Here is a 12,871-nt window from a genome sequence, read left to right as displayed (position 1 = left end):
TGGGAGCAAGAAATTAAAAATATTTTGCAATTCAGAGTCCTGTTCCTCACAGTGTTGCATAGGATCCTTACACTCTCCATTTCTCTCCTGACTTTTGAGCAAGCTGCAGAAGCTCCTACTTTCCAGCTAGCTCCACATTTCAGAGGGTCACTCATTGCCAAAGGCAAGGTTAAGACTTTGTACTCAAGATTAGAAGAGAAAGTTTCTCCCAGAAAAAGACACAGCCAGGAGACATTCCAAGTTAAGCAGACAGTGTGAGGAACAGGCAAGGGTTTCCACCCATGATGCTTCCACCCAGAACCCACTGTATTTCACTGCTACACTCACTGAAAAACCCAACATTTTCAGGGAGTTTGCACAAACCAAACAAAAAGCCTATTTAAACAGAGACATAGTTTATGCTGGATCAGAAACAATGATCACAAGGATTCTTTCTGCTATAAAATCCTTCTACCAATAAACGTTTCTAATGTAACCATTTTAAAGGGAGGGAAAAAAAATATCCCAGACCATCCTTTAGCTTTCTTATTCTAATTTCCAAATTAGACTGGAACCAGAATCAATCCAGGAGATGAGATTACTGGGAAATGAGGCACCATTGAATGTTATTACTCAGATATGGTGAATATTAATAACAGTCTTTCCCATTTACCTGTTCAGAAGGTCAAAGAACCTAGAAAGCAACACGTGAACAGAGACATCATGAGGCAAAGGCAAAATCAGCAACAGGCAACGTTCACTCTAGAGCAGCTATAGAAATCACAGATCCATCTAATGCTTGTGACTCAGCTCAGTCCCAAGTACAGCACTGAATTAATTCTTCACTCCTTTGTCAGTCCAGAGATCATCTCACTGGTGGGATTTACTTTGTTTGGAATCAGGGGTCCTAACACTGGATAGCTCTGACTGCTTCCAGCCAGAGCCATAGACAGACATCAACTTAGTCATGAGACCTGCTAGAAGAAAAGCCAGGTTTTTCATGCAGTATGGTGGGGAAAGGAGCAGAGACATTGGTTTCAGAAGCAGAGCCCACTGCTACCACATGTCTGCACTTTATTTCAGCTGTCATCCTTGCCAACCTAATGGAGAACTAAGGCAGAAGGACGTAACGCTCAGGTTCATGAAATGTGATCTCAGAAAATTCTTCCTCTCCCTGCCTGAAAAGGGGAAAGTTTGAACAGAAGCTGGATGACAAATGCTTTCCAGACCTTTCCCACAGCAAGGCTCAGACTGCCAAGCACAACCAGTTCAGTTGTGACAGGGGGCAGTTATTCCACCTTGAGCGCATGATGGTAGGAAGCGTAATATCCAGCAATATCCAGCCTGGTGCTTCCAGGCAATCTGGTGAACATTTCACTTCAAACGCTATGCCGTGAACTGTGGTAATTATGCACTGGTCAGTAAATAGTTCAGATATCCATAATGCAGGGTTTAAGGAAGAGAGCTGGGCATCCCAGCCCACGTCTGAGCCTACAGCAGTCCCAGGCAGATCTGCCTCTCAAAGGCAGCACAGCCCAGAACACAGCTTGTTGGTGTTCTCCTACAGACAGAGATATCTCTGTTATCATTGCCATACCAAGAATGTTGCTTCTTAGTCTGTATTCAGCCTTTCAGGGAAGCTTAGCAAAGAGGCAAGAATCTGCTGTTCTAAGCCATTTTTCTTCTTGTTTCAAACAGCAGAGTAACCAAAATTTGTAACCAAGAGCGTGCAATACTAACGCCCCCAACAGACTTTACAGAAAACCCCAACTACGTTGTTTTTGTTAGTATCTGCTAAAGGCCTAAAAAGCCAACAGTTTTCACACTTGGTTTTATAAGTACAAATAATAAGTCTTGCTGATCCCATTTTTGTTTGGAGGTTGTAAAATTATCAGGCAAGAATAGAGAGCAACACAGCTGCTGGTAAAGGGAAGGAAGCTCTTCAATAAATGCAGTGTCATCAGCCACTTTTATCAAGAGGTTAATGAGATTTAGGGCTGTTAGTAACATCTTCAGTCTTGAAGTCATGCAAATATAAAAACTGAAGCTATTCCCCCTCTGCTCCCCCTCCACGCTCATGTTTGTGAAAAGCTAGAAAACCTACAGGTTCAGAATACAAACTAATCTTATTCACAAAGATTTATACAAGTAGAAACAGAAAATTAAGGTTAGCAGTAGTACTATTTCATTCAAGAATGGAAGAGGAAAAACATAAAGGAGGACTTAACTTGATTTGAAAATACCTGGGGTGACTGAAAATATTAATGTCACTTAGTAGGAGGTTAACACACACATACACAGAGTGGATGGAAAGATTTCATGCCCTCTTGTCACCTCCTTTAGAGCAGTCACCCAGTACAGTGAAATTATGGATCAGCTCTCAGTAGCCTAAGATCAGAGCACAATGGATGAGGGAGCACTTGTAGGTACAGTCTCTCTAGGCAATCTGTGGCCAGTGGTACTACTCCCAGCCACCCCAGCCAGTCTGAGAAAAGGAAAAATGCCCAAGGGCAAATTTATTTATTTGTGGCTTGAGAAACTTCCCATACCTGCCTTCTAGTCCTCCAGAAACACTACTGGCCAAGCAGACTAGTCAAGAACCACAACCACACAGATCACTCTCAGCACAGTGGAGACACAGGGAAAGCTCCTGGCAGCTGGCCAGATGTCAGTCTTCCTTCAGTAAAAAATGAATACATATTTCCCTGTTGCTATGTATCCTGAGCAGGGCTGCTAAGAGCTGTTCTTTCCCCAGGCTTTATTGATGTGGAAATCCAGTCTTTACCCTGATCTGCAGTCCAGGTGCTTTACAAGATGAGAGCTGTTTTGCCTTTCTAAACTGCAATTCATTCACTGACAAGGAATGTGAAAATGTAGGAGCACTTGTATGAGAACAGATGAGCTCATCAGGAACTTGTGAGCAGGTAACTGGCCCTCTCCCAGTCTGAGTAATCACAGTAAATCATCATAAAAATCACCTATTGCCCACAGAAAACATTTTCTTCTCAGTTTTCCATCAGCTCCCTCTTGTCCCTTAAGGACATCCAAGGGATATTTCATCAGGAAACCAGACTTCTATGCAAGGAGGACTGAAATTCTTAGTCTCAGCAGTTTCTCTGAGCTGCTCTCACTGTCCCTCAGGATGCTATAACCTAAACGTTCAGCCAAATTCTGCCATATGACACAACCATGACCTCAGCCTGGAGCTGTTGAAATATATTACACAGGGTGCATATTCCCTGATCTGGGCCCACCTTCTCTGCTTATATAGAGTAAAACTCTGTACCTGGAAACAGCTTTTTTTCTACCATAAAAGGCAGTACGCTGCTCATTTTGAAAATATGGATTTTACCACAGGAATTGCTTTTGAAACAATGGGAGCTTTTTACTGGCTTCACTCAACAGCAAAACTACAGAAACCAATTTTTCAGCATTTCCTCTTTTTCTTTTTTTTTGAAAAATCAATAACTGGAGAAACTACACCCTGTGCCTTGGCATTATTCCATAGCTTTTCTTCATCTACGTTTCATTTCAGGTGGAGAAAACAACAGTCCAGTGTTAACACACCTGATTAGAAAGCAATACGGCAGGCACAGATTTATTCATTGATTAGCAACTCCCACATGTCCACTATGGCTCAGGAGTATCAAGGACACACATGAGAGTGGCACAGGTGGACGAGGTGCTAAGGGGCATGGTTTAGTGTTTGATAGGAATGGTTGGACTCCATGATCCGGTGGGTCTCTTCCAACCTGGTTATTCTATGATTCTATGAGAGGACTAGAGTGAACGTTGCCTAGAGGTTAGTTGCATAGTACAATCTAGAGCCCAAAATAGCGCATGCAGGGTTAAAGCCAGGTAGATCAGCAGTCACCTGATTTCGGAGCAGATTAGTTTGCGCAACGAGGTGAGCTTGTAGCTTCCCTTGACACCATTGAGGCGCGGCTTTCTCAAGCAGCGAAACAGGCTGAGGGGAGGGAGCATGTTTGAGTGAAAAGAGAAAAAAAAACAAACAGACAAGGAGAGACACAAACATTTATCTTTTAGGATAAAAAACTGTAAATCATAGAGTGTATTTAGAGGCTAGGCCAAACTAGTATCACCAAGGCAGGAGGAAAAACAAACATCACGGGACCAATCAGTTATGAATCCTTCAAGGCATGCCAAGTTTAGCAGTAATTAATGCTCCAGTGTGGGCTGGGATGCTGTGAACCAGCCAGGCAGCTGCAAAGAGCAGATACAGTTGTTAGTGACCTAACACACAGACAACCCGACTAAAAGTCATGGCTGTGAAGTGGGAGCTCCTTAAAGAGAGATCAGGATTAATTAATCATTGTAATTATTTGCATGCAACAGCTGAAAGTCCACAGTGTTTTATTTTAATGGTAGGCTGTGAGTTTAGCAATAAGTGGCAGGAGTCCTAGGGGGGAAGAATGTCCACATATTAGACAAGAAGAAAAAAAGAAACCATATAGCTCCAAAAAGCATTCACATTGCTCTTTCTATTTCTATACCATAAAATACCAATCAAGCCAGTTCCCATTTGTATACTGCATCATAAACATGACTTCTTTATCCTAGGGGCCAGCCATCACTTTCCAAAATACCTTACACCACAACCCTATTTCAAAGGTCACATGAGCAAAATCAGTCACAGGAACAGAGAGGTGAACTTCCTCCAACAGCCCAGCTCACGGTGAGCCCTGGCTGCTACCCACAGCCCTGCAAAGCTGCAAAGTGTGGGATCACACTGGGCTACAAAACCTGCCCATTTGGGAAGAGCACATGTAGATAACTTTCAGTGACTCACCGTTCCCAACTTTACAGGATTAAGACAGTGTGATGTATCATAGTATCCTTTGCATGATCTTATGGCCTGAAGTACAGAGGGTGAAAAAATCTGATCCAGTGCATGTATTAACTAACAAGAGTCCAATCAAGTACAAAGAGACACTTGCACAGACTGAATCAGGAACAGAGCACCAACTCCTAAATCTCACCATTTCACTCTTCAAACTGCAATGTTCTTCATACTTCAACAAAAAAGTAACAACCAATCCTTTATTATCAATGTCTTATGTGAGCATTTGAGGCAACATGAGTGAGCACAGCAATGACAAAGGCAGCCAGTCTTCTAGGTGAAGACCACCAGGGTAAACCAGAGTAGAATAATTCCTACGAAAATTCCACTGCAGCAAAAATCCCACAGGCACACACCAATAACACCATGCCCCCAGGAAACTCTGCTCTCACCCTCAAACATTGCTTTGAACAGAAGGCACAACCAGCTGGGCCTCATGCCTTGCATACAGAACCAAAACTTGCTTTGCCACACAAGTGATGCAATGAGCCATCAATCCCTCTTCCCTTTGTCTGTCAAGGTTAATCACAGAGCACGCACTAGGTGAGCAGATAACTAACGACTTGCAGCTTCAAAATAAAAAGTACCGTGGCCATAAAGTACAGACCTTTTGCTCACGGAAGAGATGCATCTTCATTTCTCCCACACGTGAGAAACACTAGCATCTCTCACACAGCCCATATTTCCCTATATCAGAAATAACTCTAAGCAAAGGATGACAACTCTTCTCAGATTGATTAAGATACAGATCCAGGCTCGCTCTTTCCTGCACTGCTTGTGAAGAGTCCTGACATGTCACAGCCCACATGCAAGAGAAGTAAAGATGTCTCCCCACATCCCTGGTCTGTTCTGCTGTGTCCTATCCTGTGGAGAGGAGCACGTAGATTCAAATCCACTCAGGGAAGAGGAGTAATCCACAGCTCATTTTCTGGGCAGGTATTCGAACCACGCACCTCCTCTTACACAAGGCTAGCACTATCACCTTTCTTCAGCTACATTTAAAAGAAAGTCTACATTTTATTTTTAATGGAATTTACTTGCGTATCGGCCATGCTCTGTGGTTAACCCTGGATCAAGCTGCTCACAGACCGGAAGGAAACTACATCCTGACAAGAGAAAACTTGTTTTTCTGATGTCAACCATATTTTATTATCCAGTGATTGTGACCAACAGACAACAGAATGCAGTCATCAAGTCTGCATAGAGTGCATCTTCACCAATGAACTTGTAACACACACACTTAAGAGTGTCTGTCCTAGAATATTAGAGGATTTCAAACACAATTGGCCTCAAGCAACATCCAGACACTTATTCTCACCACCTCTAAGATGGACAGAGAGCTCAAGAAGCAGACAAACTGGAAAAAATTTCTGGGGCATTGCAAGGATTTGCTTCCCCCAGAGGCACGAAGGCTTTCCTGACAGAAGTTACTGGTCTGGCAGCATCTGAGGAAATGTAAGTCTACACCTTGGCCACCAAGAGATGCTCACTGATAATGCCTGGTCTGAAACAACACTGAGACCAATTCACCTTCCAGGAAAGCTAAACACATAAGAAGAAAATACCTAGCAAAAACTCACCAGTTAACAGCACCTCGATACCCTTAAAGGTGCTTTCCAACCTCAATGATTCTATGAAAACACACCCAGGGAAGAGGTACAGGTGCACTTAAAACCTGCTTATTAAGCAAATGTAGACCTCCCAAGATAAAAGGACAGCTGCACATCCTTCTGCTTGCTTTACCTTTGCGATTTTGGTTTCGTCTTTCTTCTTTGCAGTTTGCAGAGCTTCGAAGTGGTGTCTGGCACTGTCGTAATCCACAAGCTTCCTTCCTCGCTTTGCTATACGAGACTAAGAAAGATGAAGAAAAAAGCTGTGACAATCTTACCCGGCAGCCAAAACCCCAAAGCCTCATAAGGAAACCCAGCACTCCATGCTCTTCCCACACAAGGACGCTCACTGGACACTTCACAGAGGCTGCTCAAAGAGTGGCCTGAAAGCCACCTCTGAACAAGCACCATTTTAGAGTAAGCTCCTCAGAAAGAGAACAGACCCAGCCAAGGAAAGCAAAGGGTTCCAGCTAACAACAGGCCTCACCTCTGGATGACATTAATGTTTGCATAAGTGTAGCTCCAGTGCTTCCTAAGCCTCCCCATGTGCCTGCATCCTATAGGTACCCGATTCATCATCTTCGTGGCCTCCCAAGGGCTGCAGCCAGACTCTAATCAGCCCACAGCCCTCTTTCATGTCAAAGTTCAAAGGATTATGCTCAACAAGAGGGCATTTCTGTCACCAGCACAGCAAAAGCACTCATGCATGCGCTCAGGATACACCTAGGACTGCATTTTGGACCCTGCAACAGGAGGTCCAGACAGAGGTGATCACAGCCATAGGCAGTGGTCTATTGTAACTAGTTATCAGGCAAGAGAAGCACAAGGGAAAACCTGTAGCATTGTGTCACTAATCAGCAAAATACACTGAAGCCGTAACAAATGGAGAGGAAGCCAACTATGTACCAGACTCATGTTCAGGAACAGAGTCCTGACAGGTCCACGGGTGAGAGGCCAGAATAGACAGTCAGGTCAATGGCCTGACCCTCCATTAGCCCTTTTCATCTGGGTGCCTCAAGCCCTCTCCTCCAGTAGAGGTTCACCATAGCGAGGCTCAGGCCCACTGGACTAAAAACCACCCATCCCCCCTTAGTCTCTCACTCCCACTTTCTACAAACACCCCACACTATCTGGATCAGAGGATAGGTGTTCCCAGTCTGACCCTAGTACCACCTCATCTTGGAGAGCATGGTCCACTGTCAGTAATCAGCAGTCCAGAGACAGGCTGGAGAACAGGAGTGGAATGGAATAGCAAGAAGCCAAGAAGGCTTCTAATTAACTACAGCACCAAGGGAAATTGAAAGTGCAAGATGAAGAATCAGCATTGGTATTTACTTGCAAAAGCAAAATCCTCCCCTCAACTGCACTTGGCAGGGAGATGCAGTCTCCTCTCCCTAGGCTCCTGCAGATAAGCTGCAAAACCACACTCAAGGCTGATCTTTCTGCCAGACCAGCTGTGACCGGTTCACACATCTCCTACTCATGCTATTCCGCATTTTCTGCAAATGCTGGTGAGTCACAGCAGATCTGCAGGATCTCAGATACATGCACACCCAAACTAACTTCAAAGCACTCCGCTCACTCCAAGAGAGGAATCATGAAGAAGCTGAGTCACCTCACAGCTGAGGTCACTAGAAGATACCTCCCTGACATAAGGCTGCCAGCCACGCATGGAGACAGGATATCAAAGAGGGCTCCCAGCAGTATGACAATCTCCGAGATGCTCGTTAACGCATATTCCATGCACTCCAGATAAAACACATGGCCAGATTATGGGCTTAAGAAATAGGACTTTCCCCTCAAGATCAAACGGGCAGATAACTGGAGGTTTGCCCATCTCTGTGACATGGCAAACAGCCGGTTCTAGGTTTCCCTGCCACCCCACCAGGGAGTTTGAGTCAATGTCACCCATCTCTCAACAAGGCCACTACTGCCCTTTTTTTGGAGTCCCAATCTTCTTACCCCAACTCTACATTTCCACTAGAGTACGTGGAAATACTGCAAGGTATGGATACACTGTGAATCCTCCTGGAGTAACCACTGATCACATAATTGCCTGTGAATGGCAGTAATGAGACTCAGCCCAGTCTTAGAAGGCTGCAGGGTAACTTCCTTGTACAACCAGGATAGCTGCAGCTACCCACCACTAAATGATGGTAAAAGATGAACTCCAGCGTTTACTGCTCTGCAATAAATCCACCTTAATTTAAGCCTCTTTCAAAAAAAAACAAACTCACTCACACACCACTGAAACCACTACAAAACACTTTCTCCACAGTCTCTTACCAATATTTGGTTTTAAACCAAATAAACTGGTAGAAACAGGACATAAGTAGCAGGGCAAGACAGAAACCCATCAATTTCAGTGCTGTTCAGAACATGGGTTATGGTTTATATTCTCAGGGCTCACTGCAGAAACCTGTTCTTTTACCACATACTCTGCAACCTCAACTGAAAACTCACTCAGGAATATTATAGATCATACAAGAGTCCAACTCCAAAAGCTATAGATACTGCAAAGAAAGGATAAAGTACTTTTTGCATTCCTGCTTTCAAGTTACAGAAGACAGAGAGGCTTTGTTCACAACCCCCTCCCCACCTGACATTTAAAAATTATTCCCCTTAAAGCATAAAAATTCCTTACTAAAGGGAATGCTATGTTTTCACATTCCTGCTGTGGATCCCATTGGAAATCCAAAAGGTTCAAGCGAATTTTTGCAGATCCTCAAGTGGAGACAATTTCTGAATATGTTAGAAAATTACAATAAAAACCCCATATGCATGATCCAACTCACACATTTGAATTATTGTTAACAAAAACAGACTTTCGCATAACTAAATTAAAATAATCTTCTCTTTATAAATTGTCTTTCAGTATCATGGTAATGTCAGAATTCCAGGGAAAGAAGAAAATTTCCTTTGTGGAAAACACAAAACAGAGAACTATTACCAAAACAACAAAAAACAACTGAAATATTCCGTAAACTCCATAAGATTAGGGATTTTTGCATGCTAACTTCTAAGAACTCTTTACATGAAATCAAACCACACATTTGTACAATGGCAGCAACCCTCAACAACAGTACTTATAAGAGCTTCTGCCAGCTGCAGAAACTAGACTTTGAGTACTTCTCACTGCTCTGGGGTAAGAAGGATGATGCATTCAGCTGAACTACCAATAAAAACATACTGATCTTTTTTAATTCATAAAACTAATGCCCATTTTAAACAAATGGCCAGCTTTGTGAAATGTCCAACACTACAGGAACCAACAGAAAGCCAAATTCTCACTCATTGTAGGAAGGGAAATAGAGGTGAGTAGTACTCTCTTTAGAGCATTACTTAAATTGTGCATAAAATTGCTTTAACTTCCCACTTCTTAGAGCATCACCTTAAGACTGAGAAGGGGACATGAGTAACAAACATCTTAGTGGCCACTTTGGACAACAGAAAGGATCCATGAATTTGTTTGGTCCCAGTCTTGTGCTCCTTTAAAAAATCTCACTGTAAAACCTCAGTGAGATCTCAGCAGAATTAAGAAATTCCAAAGATAATAGGCATGGAAGAAAGGTGATACTCAAAAGTGAGCCAATGCACAGACAGCACTGCTACAGTGTGGTTTGGGCTAAAGCCATCCAGAAGTCTGATTTTACTGCAAACCAGAAACAAAACCACCTGCTTAAGAAGCAGCGCACAAACTTCTCCACCGCTGAGGCACATGGCATCACACTATGGGGAGTGATCAGCTCTACAGCCTTAAGCAGGTGGAAAGCAACAGCAAGCCTCTTCTCCCTTCCTCACTTCAGACTTCTAGGGACAGAAGAGGCTGGAAAAATGAAGCAGAAACAAGGAACCACAGGAGGCAACAATACCGCTGTTCAGGGCTCACTCTTATAAGCCTATGACCTCTCCCCCTTTGATACAGCACAAGCAACAAATATTGACAAATGTTTTAAGAGACATGTGGTGGGGAAGGGGTTGTTTTCACTGGGAAGAAGCCAAGCTGATACTTCCCATATGGTGATATCATTAGTAGTGCTTCCATATGGTGAAGGCATTTCCTGCATAACCTTCTCAAAATTAATGGAGAGTAGATAACTGTGGGGGGAAGGGAGAAGACATCATTCAAACCCAGCTCCTCAGACACGATCTCTCCCAAAAAGATATCTATCCAGCATTCCCACTTCTCAGCAAAAAGGTGGTTATACGCACTGTGGGACTTCAGGGAACACAGAAATCTGCCTTCCATACTAACCTTTACCAAGTAAGCACGCCTGCCACTCACTAAGGCCTCTGTACTTACAAGGAAGTTAAAAAAACCAGAGGACTGAAAAGAGAGACTAAGAGCTTTTAATGTATTGCTGACACTGCCCTCCTGCACTTTCGTACAAGAGGAAATTTTATGACACCTCCCATTTCATGCTCATGCTCTCTCTGCAGCATCTCTCCCCTAGATATTTCACTGTTGTTTCAAGCCCAAAAGGAAAATATAACACATTCATATGACCCAGAGCAGCTCTAAAAGCACAGCACACACAAACCTCTAAAGAAGATGGGAATGCAAGAAATTGATTCTTATGAGGTTTCATCTGTTGCAGCTCTCCAGATCAAAATGCTTAGAGACTTACTTTAATATCTGGAAATTGGCCAAGGTATGTATCCATGGTCAGGAGTGCCTGATCCACCAGCTTCTGATGGAAATCAGTCCAGAGGAGATCATTGTTCTGAAAAACAAGTGACAAGCTAACTATTAAGAAGAAAGAGCTCTGCTCTTCTGATTTTCTCCATGAGTATTACAGTCAATTTCAGTCGCCACATCACAGCTCTTAAATAGTCATAAGAACAGAGAAACTAGTTGAAAACAGAGGTCACGCCAGAAATTAACAGAGAATGAACAGAGAAGAAAGCCTGATGCTTCTAATTCAGGTAACCTCTCCAAGAACAAAGCACAGTTTGGGAGAACCAAGCTTTGAGGGCCTGTCTTTTTCCCCACAATGCTAGCCCGAGTCCATACCAAGGAAGGAAAGATGAACGTCAGGCTGGCTTTACCTCCTTCTCCCAACAGTCACAAAGATGAAACACTTGACAACACTAGGTACCATTTTCTGCTTTCATTACAACACGGTTTTGTAGAGAATAACGAATAATAACAGAAAGCTATTCTAGCAGCCTTCAGCCCCATACCACCTCCCTCCACAGATCAATGAAGATCACATGCAAGAATTGGACCCTAACCAGTTCACACTTGATCTTTGATCTTTAGATCTAAAGCACTTAACTTCCCACCAATGCCTTGGATTAGGTGGAAATTCTCTCCTCTTTTTCCACTTGAACTGGGGTTTTAGCTAAAATACTTATGAAAAATGCCCACTTAAAGTGGGAATTTATTATTTCCTGGCAGGAATAGCACTTTCCTCCTGCCTGCCTATTCCTAAAAGAGACAGATATAAACAAGAGCATTAAAGGGAAAGGTGAGGGGCTGGAAATATTCCTGCAGTTCCTCAGAGTAGCCATTGTTAATTCTCTCGACTCATGCTCCCTTTGATCTCTCTGGCTTAAATTCTCTGAAGCGACAGCCTCTCAGGCTGTCTCAGCCACTGCAGTGGCTCAGGAAGAAACCAGCCCAACAGAGAATGTGAACAGCATTTTCTAATGGAAATTTTCCATGTTAATTCAAGAATTGTCCTGGAAACGTTCAGGTTTTGTTTCATTTATTTATTTCAAAGTCAGTATTTAACAGCAAAGACGCATGTGTTATTTCAGGTGAGATTTTCTGCAAGGGAAAGCAGAGGAAAGGAAGAACCCCTCTGTCTGTTCTCTATTCTTTCCCCACTGCTCCAAAGCCATAGACAGCTGCAGATAAGCCCACTCCTGCAGTCTCATGGCAGATGGCTCCACAGAGCTGAACTACCTCAGCTGCTGCTCAGCAGCACAGCTGAGCAAGAGAGCAGAGGGTGCCTGCCTCCAGCTGGACCCACCAAACACACAGACCAAGGAGGATCCAAGCTGTCAAATGACAGGCTCTGCCCTAAACTCCAAAGAAAACACCTGGGCAAGTTGGACAACCATCATCTCACCAAGGGATGAAATAAGCAGCAGGTTGGGGTGACACATGGCTCAAACAAACAAGGTAGTAACCAAAATATGGCAGCTGGTGCTACTGCTGTGAGTGGGAGGTTGTTGTAGCTACAAATGGCTGACCTGACCTTGCTATGGCCATAGATGTAGCCTCTCTTTTCTCTTGTACAGAGCATAAGCAATACAACCAGTTGACCCTACTGACTCTCTTTTGGCATTCTGTCCTTGTCTAGCCACTGCTGGGGGAATAAATTGTTTGTGAGCAAAAGTATATGGCTCTGTGTAGTATTCAAGCATCCAGGAATAGCGTCCTACACCATTAAGATCACAAGCCACAACCCTT

The 12,871-nt window shown here is 43.5% G+C and overlaps 1 protein-coding gene across 15 annotated transcripts in view; it reads right to left on the bottom strand.

Annotated features, from left to right (window-relative positions):
- The window catches only part of BIN1 (bridging integrator 1), a 96,741-nt gene that overhangs the window by 36,502 nt on the left and 47,368 nt on the right, over positions 1-12,871 (bottom strand). For 10 of the 15 annotated variants that reach the window (XM_069861355.1, XM_069861357.1, XM_069861358.1 and 7 more), the window contains exons 5-7: positions 11,079-11,174; positions 6,584-6,691; positions 3,854-3,946 (exon numbers count right to left, since the gene is read on the bottom strand). In XM_069861355.1, coding sequence (XP_069717456.1) covers positions 3,854-3,946; positions 6,584-6,691; positions 11,079-11,174 — 297 coding nt within the window. The remainder of the gene's footprint in view (positions 1-3,853; positions 3,947-6,583; positions 6,692-11,078; positions 11,175-12,871) is intronic. The other 5 variants (XM_069861369.1, XM_069861363.1, XM_069861364.1 and 2 more) reach the window with 1 other exon arrangement.

This window comes from Phaenicophaeus curvirostris, chromosome 7, assembly GCF_032191515.1.
Source record: "Phaenicophaeus curvirostris isolate KB17595 chromosome 7, BPBGC_Pcur_1.0, whole genome shotgun sequence".
Classification (NCBI taxonomy): domain Eukaryota; kingdom Metazoa; phylum Chordata; class Aves; order Cuculiformes; family Cuculidae; genus Phaenicophaeus; species Phaenicophaeus curvirostris.
This window is presented reverse-complemented; position numbering and strand designations above follow the sequence as displayed.